The sequence below is a fragment of the Hippoglossus stenolepis genome, chromosome 4 (genome assembly GCF_022539355.2).
Source record: "Hippoglossus stenolepis isolate QCI-W04-F060 chromosome 4, HSTE1.2, whole genome shotgun sequence".
NCBI classification, from domain to species: Eukaryota; Metazoa; Chordata; class Actinopteri; order Pleuronectiformes; family Pleuronectidae; genus Hippoglossus; species Hippoglossus stenolepis.
Genome location: NC_061486.1, coordinates 16568053 through 16587053, shown reverse-complemented (window position 1 = coordinate 16587053; position 19001 = coordinate 16568053). Strand labels below are relative to the sequence as shown.

The 19001-nt window shown below is 43.3% G+C and overlaps 1 protein-coding gene across 1 annotated transcript; it reads left to right on the top strand.

Moving 5' to 3' along the window:
* The first annotated feature begins 485 nt into the window (after positions 1-485).
* Positions 486-11247, top strand: fzd4 (frizzled class receptor 4). Its single transcript, XM_035153921.2, has 6 exons — positions 486-1204; positions 5336-5473; positions 5656-6042; positions 6543-6688; positions 7186-7433; positions 7871-11247. Exons 1-6 carry the CDS (start codon positions 935-937, stop codon positions 8287-8289), a joined length of 1608 nt encoding a protein of 535 aa, XP_035009812.1. The 5' UTR covers positions 486-934; the 3' UTR covers positions 8290-11247.
* The last annotated feature ends 7754 nt before the right edge of the window (positions 11248-19001 follow it).

Sequence of the window (19001 nt, the reverse complement as noted above, 5' to 3'; positions counted from 1 at the left end):
GTCAGAATTAGTTGGGGAGCGCTTGCTGATTTTCTTTGCAGGAGGAGAAGCAGCAGAGGAGAGGAGGGAAGGCAAAGAGAGGGAAACGAGGAAAGAAAAGAAAAGGATGCAAGAAAAAAGGAGCTGAAGTGAAGGAGAGAGTGTTAAGGGGAGAGGAAGCAAGGAAAGTGAAATGAGGAAACAAAAGAAAAGGACACAAGAGGTAGGGAAAGGGGGGAAGCTGAAGGGAAGGAGATGGTTGTGAGGGCAGAGGAAAGAAGGCACAGTGAGGGAAATAAGGCAAGAACAAATAAAAAAGGATGCCAGAGGAAAGGAGACGGAGAAAAGCTGAAGGGAAGGAGACGGGGTAGAGGGGAGGAGAGGAGACTTGCTCTGCTATTTTTTTTCTCTCGGATCCCGCCCTCCTGGTCAGGGGTTGGTCAGGGACACCCTACTCCCGCGCCCGGATTGGCCGGCTCTCCTCTGGACGGGCACTATCGTCTCTCCTCACAGACACAATAAAGTTTAGAGCCGGACGCGTAGCAGCGGTAGAGGCGCAAACACACCGCAGCGCCGCACACCCACGTCCCTGCGCCGCGCGGCTCCACACGGAGTTACTAACGGGGAACAACACACCAAGGGCCGCGGGACGTATCCAGATGTTTTGTTTACGCGGCGTCGCTTTAACTGAAAACACGCGACTTTTGGTTTTACGCACGGACCTCGCAGTGTCCCCCTGCAGTTTGTCTGGGATGTTTTTAACCTGTTGAAGTGGATATCCTCCAAAACAAACGCACGGACCTACACACGCGCGAGCTTGGACTGTAAACACGCGCCGCGGTTTCCAGGGAGACTTAACACAACTTTGTGCGTGTGAGGAAATATTCCAACATCCCCCCCCGCCCCTGAGGGACAGCCACTCGCTCCAGAGGGTCGCGGTGCGCACAGCCACACCATGCCCGGGACGATGGTGTCGCTCGCCGGGGCTGCCCTCCTCCTCCTCCGGCTGCTGCTGCTGGCCGCCCCGCTCGGCGTGGTGCGGGCTTTCGGCGACGAGGTGGAGGAGATGACCTGCGACCCGATCCGCATCAGCATGTGCCAGGGGCTCGGGTACAACGTCACCAAGATGCCCAACTTGGTCGGCAACGTGCTGCAGTCGGACGCCGAGCTGCAGCTGACCACGTTCACCCCGCTCATACAGTACGGCTGCTCCAGCCAACTCAAGGTACCGGCGCGCAGGGGTGCACAGCCAGTGCTCATGATACCACACTAGAATAGAGCAGACCAGACAGCGTCTTATTAAAGGGGACACGCTTTTACCCACATGCACAGATTTAGCAGCAGTGATCCTGGTCCGAAACAGGCACAGCTGAGTCTGGACACTCTGCTATATTTGTGTGGGGGTGTGTGTGGGTGAAGTATTGCCCATGTTGTGGGGACCACATTGCTTATGATCTGGGGACTTGTCTGCCTGATGGTGACACAAAGTAAGTCACTATAACGTCAAGGTGAAGACAGTTTTTTTTTAAAGTTAGGGTTAAGGTTTTGGTAAGTTTCCAGGAATTTGGTGTGTGTGTGTGTGTGGGGGGGGTCAGAGCACATGACAGGGAGCTACTAGCAATACTATCCACCGCAAAGTTTTTTATTATCATGGTGTAATTGATAAGTACAGTGTGCACCTCAGCCAAGGCCCAACAGTGCCCTTAAATACAACCAAGCTGCACCAATATTCACACACTCACAGATATCAGTTCCCTGGAGTATTCCCTGGATCCGCCAATTTAAGGGATTCTTCCCTGACCCACGTTGTGCCATTCCACCAACTTTCTTTGAAATCCATCCAGTAGTTTTTGTGTAATCTGGCACACAAACAAACAAACGGACACTGGTGACGACATAAGCCTTGTTCCGAGCAGACATTATATTATGTCATCGTAGGATAAGCACAGGTGTTGCTGAGGTGGTCAAGTGTCCCAGTAAGACACGATGACCCTGTGACAGTCAGCCAGCGTGCACAACTCGAGAACCCAAATCCCGGAGCAGCTAAATGGGACTCAGCCAGGCTCTATCTTATTGTTTACACCCGTGCTCTTCCTCGTGTGACATGTCAAAACCACCTATATGCAATATCGGTCGCTTGATTCCCATATAAGTGGAGGGGTCCCAGCCGTCCTTCCTGTTGTGCCAGGCTGTCATGCTAATTTCAATGAAAATGCCCCCTCTGTCTGTTGACATTCTGAGTTCATGCCCCACACAGCAACAGCTGAGTCTCGGGGGCTATATACTGTCTTCTTGTTAACAATAGTGCCCTCAGTGTGCTAAGACAAATGCTGCTTGTTGTGCCTCGTGCACCATGTATGAAAAAAATAGATTGGTCTTATTACTTGTGCCTGAGATTTTGTTTACTTCAGACTCTTTTTGTGATGAGGAGCAGTGTTAATGAGTTTAATTAACTTTTCTGACTTTATATGTGTTCTTACAACTTTTCATGCAGAGTCGCACCTTATTAAAAGTCACACCTAGACATCTGCATACAAAAACCCTCCCGCTTTGTCGTTATTTTAAGGAAATCGTATTTTCAACTCCACTAGCCTGTTTAGAGTGGTATGTAATTTTCATTGCAGTGTTATACAGTGAATTATTGGTCTGTACAGGTGCTTTGGAACGGGTACAAATTATCTTGACATGCTAAGTGGACACGGTTGACATTTGTGCACATGTGCATGAGACAGGAAGAGGAGCAACTGCAGCATAAAACCAAACTGTCCCGCTCCAGCTGAAAATTGTCTTGTAAAATAAGCCCCCCTGTCCTTCCTCCCCACACACCCACACACACACACACACACACACACGCACGCTAAAGAGGGAGGAAAGGGAAACCGTATCCTCTAACATTTGCTCTAATGGGAGGCTTCCTGACTGGTAACCAGAGCAGCTTTTAGCAGTGAAGTGACAGCACTCAGGTTACCAACGGTCGGGGGAAAACACCCAGAATGTGTTACATTACTGTCGCGGGCAGGGTACACATAACTCACTGTAAGACATACCAGAAGTTGTACCTCTTTTTATAAACTTGTATGAGATTACAAGCAGACGCAGAAACGCCACACACAAACAAACACACACTCATTCAGAGGGTAACTTTGTTTAGTCGTGAACTTTGTTCATCTAATTTAATCAAATGGCAAATTACTCAAGATGACTACAATAAATATGTCTCAGCCTGGGAACAGAGATTCTCTATTTTGCAGTGAGAAACCTGATACTGACTCCTGATCAGCTCGTCTGCTCTGTTTGCAGAGATAAAGCCGTGCTGCAGCCCAGATACTGACCACAGAGCGGTGTGACAAATGGAGTTTTAACAGAAGTTGACATCAGATAACTCATAGTGAGTTTTTTTTATTTGGCTCAGCTCGCTCTATTCCTGTGATTTGTTTACAAGTCATTCATCGTGGCTATAATTTCAAAAGCACATCGACGCACAACTTTTACTTTTTACTCTGCCAGTAAATTCTCACAGAAAGTACGAGTGTATTTATCAGCCATGACACCGTACTAAGGATTCATGTTTCATTTTGGCTACTTTCGAAGGCCGATTTCAAGAAGGAGTTTTCTCCACCACTGCATCAAGGCTGCAACTCCAAAACATTTTGTTCTGATTATTGCCCAATACATATTTTGGTATGAAATTGAAAAAGTCTGAAATCATCACATTTCCAGCTCCTGGAAACAATTTTTTTTGTCTCATTTACCTAAACATAGCAGAGTTAAGTGTAATTTCTCTTTCTCAGTATTTTAATATCATGAGCTTGGTACAATTTTACACTGCAGCCTCAGACAGATTTCACTGTAAAAGCATGAAATCACTTGAAATTGCAACCTTTAGTAACCCCTGGAGTCCACCTTCCCACACATCTCAACAGCCTCAAATGGTCAAATGTAACTTCGGATCGTTCACTATCTTTATAACTCTGACTTGGATATCTATTTCAAAACCATTGCCATGGGACAGAGAAAACTGAGCCTTGGATTAGAGGGGGGGATTATACAGCATTACATGGCACATGCCCTCAGTGTTGTTAAGACCACAGATTGTTTTTAAAGACGCAGAGTTGTGTGTGTAACCTTGGGAGCAGGTTAGTGTTGGCCGTCGCGTTTTGACTCAAGTTTTGGCTTTTTTATTAGAATTGAACATGGAGAGCCGCGACTCAAAAAGGTGATGAAACTTATTGAAGGGAAAAGGCAGGAGAGAGCAGCGGGACAGTTAGTGGTTATATACGCAAATCCATGTGTTGCCATCTACCAGCTGTAACCCTGTTGTATTATGAGGCAGAATAGGTCCATGGGGTAGTCACAGCAATGTTTCTTTAACAAGCACTACACCATTGACGAGACTTTCCTTCTGCTTCACAGTTTGATTTAAGTGAGAGCAGAGAACTGAAATGTGACGTGATATTGGAAAACTGCTCTCTTACTGCGCCTCACTCATCTGGTTCTTTCTCCCCTGTCGCCCAATAAAAAGAGCTCTTACTTGAATAAAAGAGAGATTGCTGAGTCAAGCGGTTTTAGTATGGGTGGGACAAAATATGGATACAGCGATATGCCGATGTTTAGTTGTAGTTTGGACTTTTGCAAGTTTATGTTTGTTTTACTTCACAATGACGGCAAATGTGGTCACAAGTTACAGTGTGTTCGTTTCAGACCAAGATAAGACGTCATGCCAATTTTTGTACATTGTTTCATCTCAGTTTGTGTCCAACTCTGGGAAACTGACACCAGATTGCAGTGAATAAAAACAGAAATCCTGCACTTTTCCCTCTTTAGGGGCATTTTAATTCTTCTTCAGCTTCAGAATTCGTTATATGATTGTCTTTCAATATATCGATTATCACAGAATCGCTGTATCGTGAGTTATCTGAGAATTCCCACCCCTAGTCATTAGCTATGGCTTTAAAGGAAGGATATCACCTGGTCCAATAACTGATCCCCCAGAAAATAGCAAGAGTGGACGAACAAGGAGGTCCAGTAATTGGCTATGGGACACACGCAGGTCAGATCAGCTTGCGGTGGGCCTTCTTCAGGAGAGGGTGTCTTGAGAGTACAAGGCTGAAAGATGTGAAGGTGTTTCCCATCAGCATATCCACACTCAGAGTGCTGATCCACACGGGTTGTACCAACAGGTCCAAATAACAGGTCATACATGATTCTTAGAGTAATTTAACACATTTGCATTATCGCCAGTTTCAACTAATTTAACTATATTTGTGTCGATGCTCCATCTCTCAAAACTTGCTCTGCGTAACTGTGTGAGATAAAAATGTTTAACGAAATCTTTTATCTCTGTTTTTTTCTCCAGTTCTTCCTTTGCTCAGTCTATGTGCCAATGTGCACAGACAAGGTGCCCATCCCCATTGGTCCGTGTGGTAGCATGTGTCTGTCTGTCAAGAGGAAATGTCTCCCCGTGCTCCACGAGTTTGGCTTCATATGGCCCGAGGTGAGTCACATGGTCACAAGAACATCCTGCCTGTGTAAACAAATCTAACTTTAGGGAGACAAAATGCATTCTTTTAGGAATTATTTTTCCAAATTCACCCATAACAAATGTAGATTAGTTCAAAGAGTTGTTTCAGTATCTGTCACAGCCTTAAAAATGCCATCACATCACATTTCCTCTAGGTGCTCAACTGCAGCCTCTTCCCACCTCAAAACGACCACAACCACATGTGTATGGAGGGCCCGGGTGACGAGGACTCCCCCTACCCGCCGGTACGCCACCCTCCCCACCAGGAGGAGTGCCAGGCGCTGGGAACTGCGCCGGACCAGTACACCTGGCTGAAACAGACGGAGAGCTGCACCCTCCAGTGCGGCTACGACAGCGGCCTCTACCGACGAGGCGCAAAAGTCTTCACGGACGCGTGGATGGCGGTGTGGGCCGTGCTGTGCTTCCTCTCCACCACTCTGACGGTCCTGACCTTTCTGTTGGATTCACAGCGTTTCTCCTACCCCGAGCGGCCCATCATCTTCCTGTCCATGTGCTGTAATCTGTACAGTGTTGCATATTTGGTAAGCGGTTGACATAAAACCTTTGTCTCCAGCATATTTTTCAAACGTGGGTAAACCCGCTAAAAAAGGCGATTGAGTCCTATCTAATTGCCAGTAGAAGAGTTTGCTGTTCGATTTTTCAAACTCACTGAATACTCTCGCCTCGCTGTCTTGCCAGTGGGGGTTTTATACGCAGTACAGGAATCACTGTTGTTCTCAAGGTTTAAAAAACAGCAATACAAACTTTCATGGATAATTCTGCACCAATGCCCAGAAGTTCACTGCATTTGACAACATCACACAGAAAGGGTGCTGCTTCAGCGTCTTAACTGCCAAAATAAAGACGAATCCATAGCAAATGCAGATACCAGTGGCCAAATGAAATAAGTAATTAGATAGGATAGGATCGTATTTTCATCACTAAATACAGACTTTCAGTCAATTTACACTAAGAAAGAATGATAATATTTCTCTCGCATTTTTTTGTAATTTCCCTTTTTGTTCTCTTATTTGGTTTATAGGTACGTTTAATTCTGGGGAGGGAACGTGTTTCCTGTGACCTGGACACCACAGCAATGCCCATTCTAGTACAGGAAGGGTTAAAGAGCACCGGCTGTGCCATTGTCTTCCTCCTCCTCTACTTCTTCGGCATGGCCTCCTCACTCTGGTTAGTACAAACAAACACACACTTTCTATCTGTATCAGTTCTCCACCTCTTTTTCCCAGTTTGATTACCGTCCTCAGCTGCCATAGACTCTGGGTGAACAATTGGAACAAGAGACTGGCCTTGTGCTTCCTTTTTAAGTCTAACTATAATTTATCATAACCCCCTGCACTAGATGGATTCATTTACACACACAAACACACACACAGTCATCCTTTGTAAAAAAAAAAAAGTGTGTTCTGCACAACACAGTTGCAGTGGAAACACGGTGCTGAAGCAGCATTTTTTTCTTCCTTTTCACTTTGCCCCCATTTTCCTGTTTTTCTTCACTCTTCTCTGGTGGAAAGACAATAAGCTGAAAAGCCCAAGGACTTCACTTTCCTAAAATATGACCCCAACCCTGTTATGTAACTCATGACTATCTGGTGTGAGGCCACACTTTTATTTGTTCCCATGATGAGAGGTACAATATTGTGATAATTGTGTGTCGCCTCTTCTAGGTGGGTGATCCTGACGCTCACCTGGTTCTTGGCTGCTGGACTGAAGTGGGGCCACGAGGCTATTGAGATGCACAGCTCCTACTTCCACATAGCAGCGTGGGCCATCCCAGCCGTCAAAACCATCGTCATCCTCATAATGAGACTGGTGGATGCAGACGACCTGACCGGACTCTGCTATGTCGGCAACCAGCAGCAGGAGGCGCTCACAGGCTTTGTGGTGGCTCCCCTGGCCTCATACCTTCTCATAGGTAACAAGACTGTCACTCAGTGGATCGTATGCCCCAACAGTTGTCTTACATTCAAGCTGCACACACACATATATATTAGCCCCCTTAATGTGCCTGATCTGTTTTCATCGAGATCCATGAATTTTTCTGATAAATCAATGAAAAAACGCCCTATCATGCAATGTTAAAGAAAGTGAAAATAAATTCCTTGATCCACCTAATTTAATTTAAAACCTCTAATTTAGATCAGCTACACAATGTACTGGGTTCCTGCAAACTAACAGATGAACAAGGCCCAATTTAAAATCTCTAGACCCAGATTTTTAAGTAGGAAGAAAATTCCTTAAATGGGTGATTCCTTGGGCCATGCTCCAGCCCTTCACAAAATTCAGAGATCATTTATTGCTGTATATGACTGTATTGATATCTGATGAACCTTATTCCTTTCTGCACCTCAGGTACTCTGTTTATCTGTGCCGGCCTGGTGGCTCTATTCAAGATCCGCTCCAACCTGCAGAAGGACGGCGCCAAAACAGACAAGCTGGAGCGTTTAATGGTGAAGATCGGAGTGTTTTCTGTTCTCTACACGGTCCCAGCGTCCACCGTCATTGGCTGCTACCTCTACCAGCTGTCTCACTGGGAGGACTTCAGGGCCAACACCAGGGATTCATATGTGGCATCAGAGATGCTGCGAATCTTCATGTCGCTGCTCGTAGGAATCACGTCGGGTATGTGGATCTGGTCGGCAAAGACCATCCACACCTGGCAACGCTGCACCACCCGCCTGCTCAGGGACAGCAGGGCACGCCGAGCGGGCAAGCGGGCGCCGGGGGAGGGCTGGATCAAACCGGGGAAAGGGAACGAGACGGTGGTGTGAGGGGACAGAAGGAGAGAACGGACAGGGATCGTCAACCTGCTTCTCTCTCACTGACAAAAACTTTCTCTGTCTGTCCTAATGAAGGATGGAGATGTCAGAGAATCGAGAGAGCCACTGGATGTTATGGCATCAGATAAAAAGATCGCCAAGAGTCCGTAAGCACGTCTCACCCCCTTCTAACTCCCTCTGGAGTCAAGAAGGATTAAAGAGGAGGACTGCTACACACACAAGTAGCAGCAGTAGCCTCTCTACCTCTGTTAGCCTTCCTTTGGCCAGAGGGATGGAGAAAAGCAAAAAAACAGTGGAGGGAGAAAGAGAGACGGAAAAGGCAGAAGAGAAGAATATGCAAAACGGACTCATGGATAAGCTGCGTGGCACCATGTCTACCTCTGTCTCTCTTTCCTCCAGAGCTGTCAGCAGAAGAGACTGAACCTGCTGGAAACAGTACACCCTTATGTCACTGTGTGTTTTTAGGGTCTGCAATGTTTGAAATTTTACACTGGAGGGTCCTGGTGCAGATATTATACAGATGGAGGCGGATGTTTGCCTCGAAAGCCCCTTCCACGATGCGAATATTGAAAAGGACAATTAAACACCAGAGCAAAAGCAAAGAAAATCTGTACATTGGAACAATATTCTACAGGTTTGCAATTTATACCTTTTTGTACAATACAAAATAACAGGTATTATTGCTCTGAAGATCTTTGGGAAACCAGCTCTAAGCTGTAATAATGCACTATAATTATATACAATATGTGAAGTGTCTCAAGTGCATTAACCGGGACAAATAACAAATCATCATCAAGTGTATTCAAATGCACAGAGCCATTAACAGGGGGAAAATCTGTTTATTATTTACTACACAAAAAATGACGTGGTTTATTGTTCAAACGTGTACAAATAATTCATTTATCACTTTTCTTACAAATACTATGAAGGCAAAGGCAGTTTTCTTTTCTCTGTCTTGTACATTTAAGGTAAAGTCTGTGCTAGATATGAAGTCATACTGCAATGAATCCTGGGAGGACCCCAGCTGTGCCTTTTTATATTGACCCATAAATGTGGAAGCGTCTGGGAGATGTAGGCCCGTGCGACCTCAGCACTCTGTGAGAAGTTCAGCTAACTTCCAGTGATGTGTGTGTGTGTGCAGACTTCCTGGAAACGCTGCACCATGTACAGGAAGCGCCGGCAAATTACCATGAAATCCAGGAAATGAAATTATTCCCTCTGCCCCCCCCCCCCTTTTTCCAAAGATCGGATCTGACGCAGGTTAAAGAATTAAGAGGTTATCAGACAATCGCTCGCCAAAAGACACATTGTGAAGTAGGATAGAGCCGTCGCAGACACATGCAGGTAGACACACGGGGATCAGTTCCCACGGATCTCGTCCAACAGCTCGTTTAAGACCGAGTTATGATCACTATCACTGTCAAATGTTGGCCGTCTGCTTTTCTTCTCAGTCGGGTTCGTGTTTTTTTTCTTTTCAATCACTTCAGTTCACAATGAATCTGGCACCGTCTGTTCTGCTTGTATATCTGGAGCTGTGTCTCAATTCAAGGGCTGCATCCTTCAGAGGACGCCTGGCCGGCACATGAAGACTGCCTCCTTCGCGGTTAACCCTAACCCAGCCATCGCAGAAGCTGAACCGAAATGAGACGGCCTGGTCTACGGTGAACGGTGGTCCGTGGCATTAGCTCATCTCACATTTGTTGGACACGAGGAAAATGATTTAATGCCCCTTGTTTTGTTTCGTTATTTACACGTGTGCCACTGTTCATTACTGTGACACAACACAGTCCTTTAAATTCTGCCTCCGAATGACGCAGGCATTGGATTGAGACACAGCTTGTATGTGTGTCTAATGCACTCGTTTCTCTTTAACTTTGTCTTCTGCGTCGTGGTTCATTTCCCAGACAATCAAGTCATCCCTGTAAACGATTATTGTTCATTACAGTTCAGAATTTCTAGCCGTGCATTTACTCCACTTTAAGCTTACAGTTCTTCTCACTATCTGTAAACCTAAGTTACAATAAGTGGGCTCCTCGTGTCTCGCTGCTGCCTTCGCCAAACTCGGACTGCTCCTGTGTGCCGTATATTTGCCTGACAATCTATAAAGCAAAGCTCTTGTATTTCAGTGAGGCTTTGAATGTAAACTGTGTGGCGTGTGTGTCACATTACGCCTCGTACATCTGAGTTAAAAAAAAAGGTTTCTGGGTAATTTTTATGTATAAGGGCTTGAATAATTTGGAGCTTTGCCTTCTTGCGTCTCATCTGAAACCACTTAGTGCCTCAAACAGCCTGTCATGGGTTTTTTTATAAGCAAAAATATTCAGAACGACACAGAAAATGAATTTTCCTCAAATATTTTAAATGTAACTTCACCCTTATTGCATTCAAAGAGAGTTTTGGGTGGTTCTGGTGAAACCTAGAACCCCCGCATTTTTCTCAAACCAGCGTACCTTGGCACATATTAAGTTCCCAAAGTCAAACAAACATGACATGGAGTTTGCGTGAATTAAATTAACCTCTGTCGACCTGCCCTCTGAGCTAATGCAGTTTCCCTCTGAAACCGTCTTAATGTTTTGGCAGTCTCCTCTGGTATGATCGCACCGAGCTTCAGGTGACGTTTCCCAAACAATCGCTGCTCAGTTGTGCCTTGAAGAGCGGCGAGCGTGCGTCCACAGCCCAACGAAGACGGAGAACCACTGGTAATTCAGAATGTGTAAATGTGCTTTTGAGAAGCCCGCATATGGATCAGTGTTGGGGTCACCGGTGCTGATCGAAAAGCCTTTAAGGTCTGGAGACTGTTCGTTAGTGTAGAAAACTCAATGTCTTGATGAAGTTGTGAAAGAAATTGTTAATTTATCCTCATAAGAAATGGCAAAACATTTGTTTATTATTTAAAAAAAATACACTTTTGTATCAGAAGATGAATAAAAGCTTTTGGTTTCCAACTTGTGTGTGTGTGGGTACATGTGGTCTATTTAGTGAGTGACACTATTGAAAAATGCCTGTTAATAAGTGAGATTAATATGTAATCCTGTTTCATTGACTGTGTGTTATGGCAAAAAATGTTATCTATCCATCCATCCATGCCATGAGGATCTAGGGGCTGGAGCCACGTGACGTTGGGCGAGAGGCGGGGGTACACACTGAACAGATCGCCAGACAATCACAGATAATTGATCAAGATAAAAAAGTCAATTGGAAATTATCACATTAAATGTCATTGTCACACTATTTGTTTAAAGGCTTAAAGGAGTTCATAACCCGTAGCAAAATTTTACAAATCTAACGTAGGTCAACTACATGTTATATCTCCTCACTGTACTTACACAATACATAAGCAATATATATATGTATGGTTGTAGGCATTTCCAAGCCTCTTAAGTCCACCCTGGGGCAAGTTAAGCATATGAAGTGATTCAACATCTATCATAGGTCCAGTTAGTACCTTGAATCTAAAACTTTTCATTATGACCTCTCAGTTCTGTTCACTTAATTTGAACAATGCTGCCCTCTCTTGTCCAAGGAGGCAAATTATGTTTAGATGCGTTTAAACAGCTTTTTAACAGCTGTTTAACCGACTCATTACCCTGTGTTAACTCCACACATACAAACAGCTGTGACCCTCTGTGATTTGTGTTTCTTTACAACAGTTACTCTGGTTCGGGATAAGAAATGCTGCAAAACCACTAAATTTGTTTTGAATCCACAGTGGAAACACGACGATTATACTGTGTAAACATTACTGTACCATACATCACATCTCATCAGCAGTGAACTTACAACCTCCACACACACACACACACACACACACACACACACAAAATTGCAGATAAACACACCTCTCACTTTTAAATGAGTTGTAATTTGGTTTTACAATTACACTTAATGCATTTTGCGCTGTAATTTACCAGTGCAAGGGTAAAATTGCAACTGGAGACACTGACTAATTCTGGGCATGCACATGCTGTGTGTGTGTGTGTGTGTGTGTGTGTGTGTGTACACTACAGAGAATGAGGGAGAGTCCAAATATCGAAGTCTGCAGCTCAGATAGCTTTCCTGTAATTTACTGAAAGTGAATTGAGTGTTTGCTTAAGAACTCAGTCAAAAGCCTGAGGTAAAGAGAAAGTGACAGCATCTACTGCTCTATTGTTTCCAGATGTGGCTCCGCTAACACACACACACACATATGTATGCACACGTATATACACAAGTTATACACAAACAGGCACGTTCACACACATTCACACAACACAGACAGAAAAACGAGTTTAAGGAGTTCAGTACTTTCAAATTCAGACCCTAAATGGTCTTTTTGTATGCGAGTGCACGATTAAGCACACAACATGATGTAGCTGTTTGTTGCACCGTCTCAGTTCACATTTCTCGCTGAACGCCACAGGTCATTGGTCTCAGGCTTCTCCCTGCAGGCAGTGGTTTCACTGTTTCTGCAGCCGTGCACAGATACAGTTACTCGTCTCAAACTAAATTCTTTACCAGCGAAACAGCAGCTCGGCCTAAATGCTGGTTTTCCCGGCTTAAAGAAAACAGAAAATGACACCTCAGACTCTATGTCTTACTCACAAATGACAGCTTTACACTGTACGTTATGGATATCTGCTCATGTGGTGACATTTAGACAACCAGTTCACACAGTAACACATGCACACTTTGTTCCCTCTCCTTCTTCACTTCTTTTTTCTTCGCAAAGCTGAAATGTGAAAGGGGGCTATTAAAATTCCTTGGACTAATATTCCTGGGAATGTATTTTCAGAGCTGGGTTCCCTTGTGTGTAATTGTGTATGTAATGTTTGTGTGTGTTTCCATGCATGGCAGTGTGTGAGGAGACTGGAGGGAAAAAGAAAGGCTGAAATAAAAAGAAAAGAAGTAAGTAAACTAAATACGGAGGTGAAAATAGAGAAGAAAGAGTGAAAAGGTCTGAACGAGAGGGAGAGAATAAAAGGAAATCTGTCAACCTCCAGCAGCAGGATGCTGCAGCTGTTCCCTCTCAGCAATGTTGAAATCGTTTTCCCATTCAGCTCAGCGTCTCTGCTGTATGACTGTAGTTTTGAGTAATGGCCACCACTGGGGATTCTGGGTGACGTAGTCGTCTTGGCCGGAGAGCCAATTTGGTGGGAGAAGGATTAGTAAATCCTGATTCTTGGGCCAAACCAGTTTAGAGAGTAAAGAGTGAAATTAAAAAGCTCAGCCAAGAGAGCGAGACTGGAGAATTAGCCACCTCCAGAGAGCGTGTGATGCACGGCAGGGGGCGTGAGAGGTTCAATTTATATTTTTGGCTGACAAACATTTCCTGTATGTTCAAGGTCAGGTCAGATACTTAAAGATCTAAACTTGAAAACCATGTGTCTTGCATAATATCAAGCATTACGTTTTGATCTGTTAAGATAATATTACAACAGAACATTAAGTAATTGATGATTTTCAACATGAAAGACTGTAATTGAGATCACTGGCGGATTGTTTATGTATTTTAATGTCAGATCTATTCTACATATAGTCTGTATGTATCTGCCACTGGTGCTACTGCCATCACTGTTGGTCACCACTAGATGTCACTCTTTCTTTACCCTATCAGAGGCATATTAATCAGTGACACTTCATTCTTTCTCTACTGAAACTGTGGTCATGATTTACTTAAAGTTATTAACCCATTCCTCATTGTTTTATGGTCATTTTGGTGAGTCGGGGGTTAAAGAGTAACATTAATAGACGACAGAAATAGAAATAACTAATTACCTGGTTTAGTTGGGAGACTATGGTCATAATCTGAGCTGATTAGTTGTTAATCAGAAAAGCAATCGCCAATTATTCTCAATTATTTTTCTCTGGTTCCATGTAAATGTCTGTATGTATAAAAGCAAATGTAAAAATATGCTACTGACAAGGGCCCATTCTGCATAAGTATGTTTCCTCTGTGTACATGAATACAGGACTTCTAATTGTAATGAAATATATGTCTACACTGTGGTATTGCAGCTAAATACTTCTTCCACCACTACTGGAAAAGAAGTACTTTATAATGATCTAATAAAATAAAACCGTTCCTGCAGGTTAATGTTTTCACTGGCCAGGTGTAAGCAAGAGGCTACACTAAGAAGAGACAGCAAGTGTTCTCACTGTTTATTAAACCAGAACACGATTAATAACCACATACCCACGGGTGAGTGTTATTTGATTACATCTAGAAATAAATGTGTGTTCATCTTTCTCATAATGCACACAAAGGGCCCTGGGGGGGAGGGGGACTATTCATTGTGTATGGATGGAGGCAGCGATGTTGTGAAGCCACTGTGTTACAACGAATAAATGTGGTACCATATGGGAGACAGGCTGAGTGATTCCCTGTTTTTTCAGCAGGACATTTGTCAACTTTAGAAATGTCAACCAGTCAATACGCACACACACACGCACACAGGAGAGGGTATAGAGAGCATGCTGAATTATATTTAAATGGAAAACAGACTAAAAGAAAAAAAAGGGGGTGTGGGTGGTTGGACAATGAGACAGAAAATGAGATGTGGTGGCTGGTGGTGTTGTTGTGGTGACGGAGAGAAGTCAGAGAAGAAGATGGAGGAGAGAGGAAAACAAGCAGAACATTATCCATCATTCTCAATCACGAAGCCTTATTGGCAGGCGGAATGACTGGAAATGACTCGTACAAACATAATCCATCTCCCCTAGCTTCTCTGGGTCTGTGGCTTATTGGCGTTTTTCTTGTACATCTGTGCTCACAGAGTACACAGGTTTACAGATATTCTCCTGAACATGTCCCCAGAGGCTGTGTGTGAGAATGCAAATGAGAAATGGGAGAAAACATCAGGATGTTGTGTGGAGTATTCAACCTAAGCGAGTAGGCACGTTGAAGACAGAGACAAAGATGTCAACTTGGAAAGACTTTGAGAGCTTTTTGGTGATAAGGACAGTTGTTGGTGTCTACGTGCTGTAAAAAAAACGCTGTGATTTCCAAAGTAGAATTTATACATTATGTTCTGTCTCCTTCACGCTCCACACAAACACCACAACTCACCCGTTTGCTTTCCTTTTGCTGCGAACGCGTCTGATCCGGACGACCTGTGTTCTGTATATATATGACAGGCAAAGTCCAGATAATGTCAGGGCCCATCTGTGCGGACATTAATCGCACTTCATGTCTGAAAAGGGCTTTAGAAAGACTTGGCTATGGGATATATTAAAAGGAAAAGTCGGTAGATCACCAAAGTCAGTAGGACTCCTCTGGGGACCATGATTGTAACTGAATTAATACATTTTTATACCTCAAGTCACACAGCGGTAAACAGAAAGCAAATGCTAATGAATTTGTACAGGTGTGTGTGTGTGTGTGTGTGTGTGTTTTCTCACAGATCCGTGATTTTGAACTGCCACCGCTGCGAGTTTCATACTTTTCCTCCAAGCCTGAATATCAATGAGTCAATTAGCTACAGCCTATGATCCAGGCCTTAGTGTCCTGTTCTTATTAGAGCCAGTCCAACACACTGCAGCTGCACCCCTGTCACACCGATATGGAAATGAAGTGGCACCAACACACTTTTACTAACACACACACACACACAGAGATTCAAACCAAAAGTCATCAGATAAGAAATAGGAAAAATTGGCACAGGGGAGGAGGAGAGGCCTGGAGGCTTAATGATAATATCTTTTGTTCTTTAATGTTTTATCAGCCACATGACTGGAAAGCTGTTTCCAAGAATCTGTGCTCTCTGAACAAAGTAAAAGTCACAGACTCATCACGGGTGATGACCTTCTCAAAATGATTACTGGGACAAATGTGACTTTTGCATTTGTGTAAATGATGGTTCATTGCTACTAAATCTCTATAATATGTGAAACGGAAAAAATCTATTTAGAGTCATTTAATTAAAAAATTCCTAACTACAGATGGATGTATCTGTATCGGTAAGTGGGCATCAGTTGAAATCTGGTCTTATACTATACTGGGTTTTCAAGTTGAAATAGGTACTGACATGGAACTGGATTGGGAAATCAAATCCTCTCAACACCCGTCCCTACATCAAACTAACCGACGAGCCCAACACGTGAAAGCCAAGTGAAATATAGGTTTAGTATTGGGGACATTTGCAGGACTTATTTTTAACTTGTGACACATATCCAAGAAGCCATTTTTAATAAGTAAGCCACACAAATTATCTCAGGAGATGCAGCAAATGTATTATAAGTAACTGGGTAAAAGGAAAAAGGGAAAGAAAATTTTAAAAAATGGTTTTAACCGAAATTCTGTGAAGGATCTGTCATTATCTGTAGGGTTTTTATTTTGTGCTGCTGGGGTCATAGTTTTCCAACAATTATTAAAAAATACATCGACATGAAGTTTGATTTAGATTTTCATCAATAGCAACATAATAAAGGTTCAATACATATCAATATGATGGGGTAGCTGTGGCTGAGGGGGCAGAACGTTCATCCTCTAAACAGACGGTCGGTGGTTCGATCCCAGTCTTTCCCATCTGCATGCCAAAGTGTCCTTGAGCAAGATACTGAACCCCTAATTGCCCCTCATAGAAAACGTGCTGCCCATAGATGCACTGTATAAATGGGTGAATGGCAAAAACTGTACTGTAAAGCGCTTTGAGGGGTCATCATGACTAGAACATTGCTGTACAAATAGAGAACATAGACAATCTATATAAATACAGACCAGATTATACATCGTGCAAGCACACTCTATAATTCATCTGATATACAAACACACATTGAGCAAAATATGCAATGTTTCAATTACTGTAAATCGCCTTATTCTAATGTGGTTTAATGAAATGCAAATAAATGAACTGAAAATGACACAAAAATGCTTGTACCCATGTGTGACAGTGACACTGCTTAGTCATTCACTGAGCACAGTGATGCAGAAAACAGAGGAAAGTCAGAGCCAGACATCGGAAGCAGAGAGAGAGAACACCTGAAGAACACAACAGCAACCATAGGAGAGTAAAGTGGATGATGAGGGAGCATAAATACATTTTTATGTCACACTTCACTCAAACTTTATGTGGCATGAATACAGCAGGTCTGTTTTTCAGTGCGTGTCTCTGCTTCAGACTGGCAGAAAATTCAGTGAAGCCAACAAACTGTCACATCTTCCACGTTCACCTAATAGCAGCCAATAAAGTCATTTTTGACAGGTTTTGTGAAAACACACTGGAACTGTTTCACAAAATCTCTCTTCTTCATACTTTTCAACTTGATTTGTCGAGTTGGCGCAGTGGGAAAAGCACACGTTTAGAAATATTAAATGTTGGTGATGGCTGAATTCCTTTCAGCTGCTTCAGTGTCGGGGCCCTGGTGACGTGAACGCTGGCTCACTGTCATGTCTTAGTGGGACACTTGAATAGAACAGAACCACCTGTACTTTCCCCTGTACAACAAAAGTCAAAATGTGCAGTGGAATAGTGACGTTAATGAGCTGTTCTGCTTTCCCTTTAATTCAACCGTTGACATTTTTATTATTCAAGTTTTAGTAGAAAATTGGGATATTTTTGACATTCAAATTAAGATAATTAAAGACTTGTTAAATAACAGGGTCATATATATATTACGGGTTGTTAACGTCTGCTGTTTGACTGCAGAATAATGTCAACTATCACTACAAGCCAAATGGTGCATTGCTAACAACTGGCTGAGAGTCAGAGAGGCTATTTTCTGTGTCAGTGGTCTAATTGAAAATGCAGGGGGTGACACCTTCCCGTCTCCCCATAAAATAACACTTATGCACATGTCATTATAAGCTTCACATATGGTGATAAAATACAGAGGGTATGGTGGAGCGGGGAGAGAGAGAGAGAGAGAGAGAACGAAGGAAAATAGCTGGAGATTGATGAGGCCGATCGTTTTCCATTAGTGAGGCCCAGATCTCAACCCTAATGAGACAAATATTAGCTACACACACACACACACACACACACACACACACACACACACACACAAGAAAATCACCAGTCCGCAGTGTAACCACCCTCAAATGACCAGCTAATGTTACATTAATACATTTCTGTTGACAGTTACTTCATGCTTGTTAAAAGAATATACAGTACCTGTGTGGCTGTGTGCACATAGCATGTGTACATATTCAGGACTGGCCTCAGGGAGCATGAAGCAGTTCCAGTAATGCATAATAGCAGAACATCGCACATAATGAGACAACTGATTACCCGGGGGTTATCACTTATGATGATGACGACCCTGGGGATTCAAAGGCTGAGTTGAGAACAAATGTCAGTGTCTGCTACTGATAATAGTATTTCATGAATTTGGTTTGAATGTAATGTGAAGTCGTTAAAAAGTACTAAATCATGATAATAATAATAATATTTAGAAAGCAGCTAAGACATGGTTACAGTAGATCTTCACTTAAACTCTGTACATGCCTACCTGGATATTGTTTCCTTTCTTAGACACATGCATCAGTGAAGTCTGTTTCACAGGTGCTTCTCCCTCCTCCTCTGTGTAACTGCAGCTCTGTGCACCCCCTTCATTTCATTACGTTGGATCAAATTTCCAGCATTATTAGCATTCGGTCTTTCTGCAAGTAAAGCTGGCAATATTTTTATTAGCAGACACGAGAAAATCCTAAAACATTTGATATTTTCAGTCAGAAAGCAGCTCAACCCTGCGCTCAGGGGATGACCACGCTCTTGTTCTACTGTCAG

Excerpts from the sequence above, each read along its gene's own strand:
- fzd4 (XM_035153921.2), top strand. The coding sequence starts at position 935 with ATGCCCGGGACGATGGTGTCGCTCGCCGGGGCTGCCCTCCTCCTCCTC. Across the intron at positions 6,689-7,185 it reads GGCATGGCCTCCTCACTCTG|GTGGGTGATCCTGACGCTCA; the intron begins GTTAGTACAAAC and ends CGCCTCTTCTAG. Across the intron at positions 7,434-7,870 it reads GGCCTCATACCTTCTCATAG|GTACTCTGTTTATCTGTGCC; the intron begins GTAACAAGACTG and ends TCTGCACCTCAG.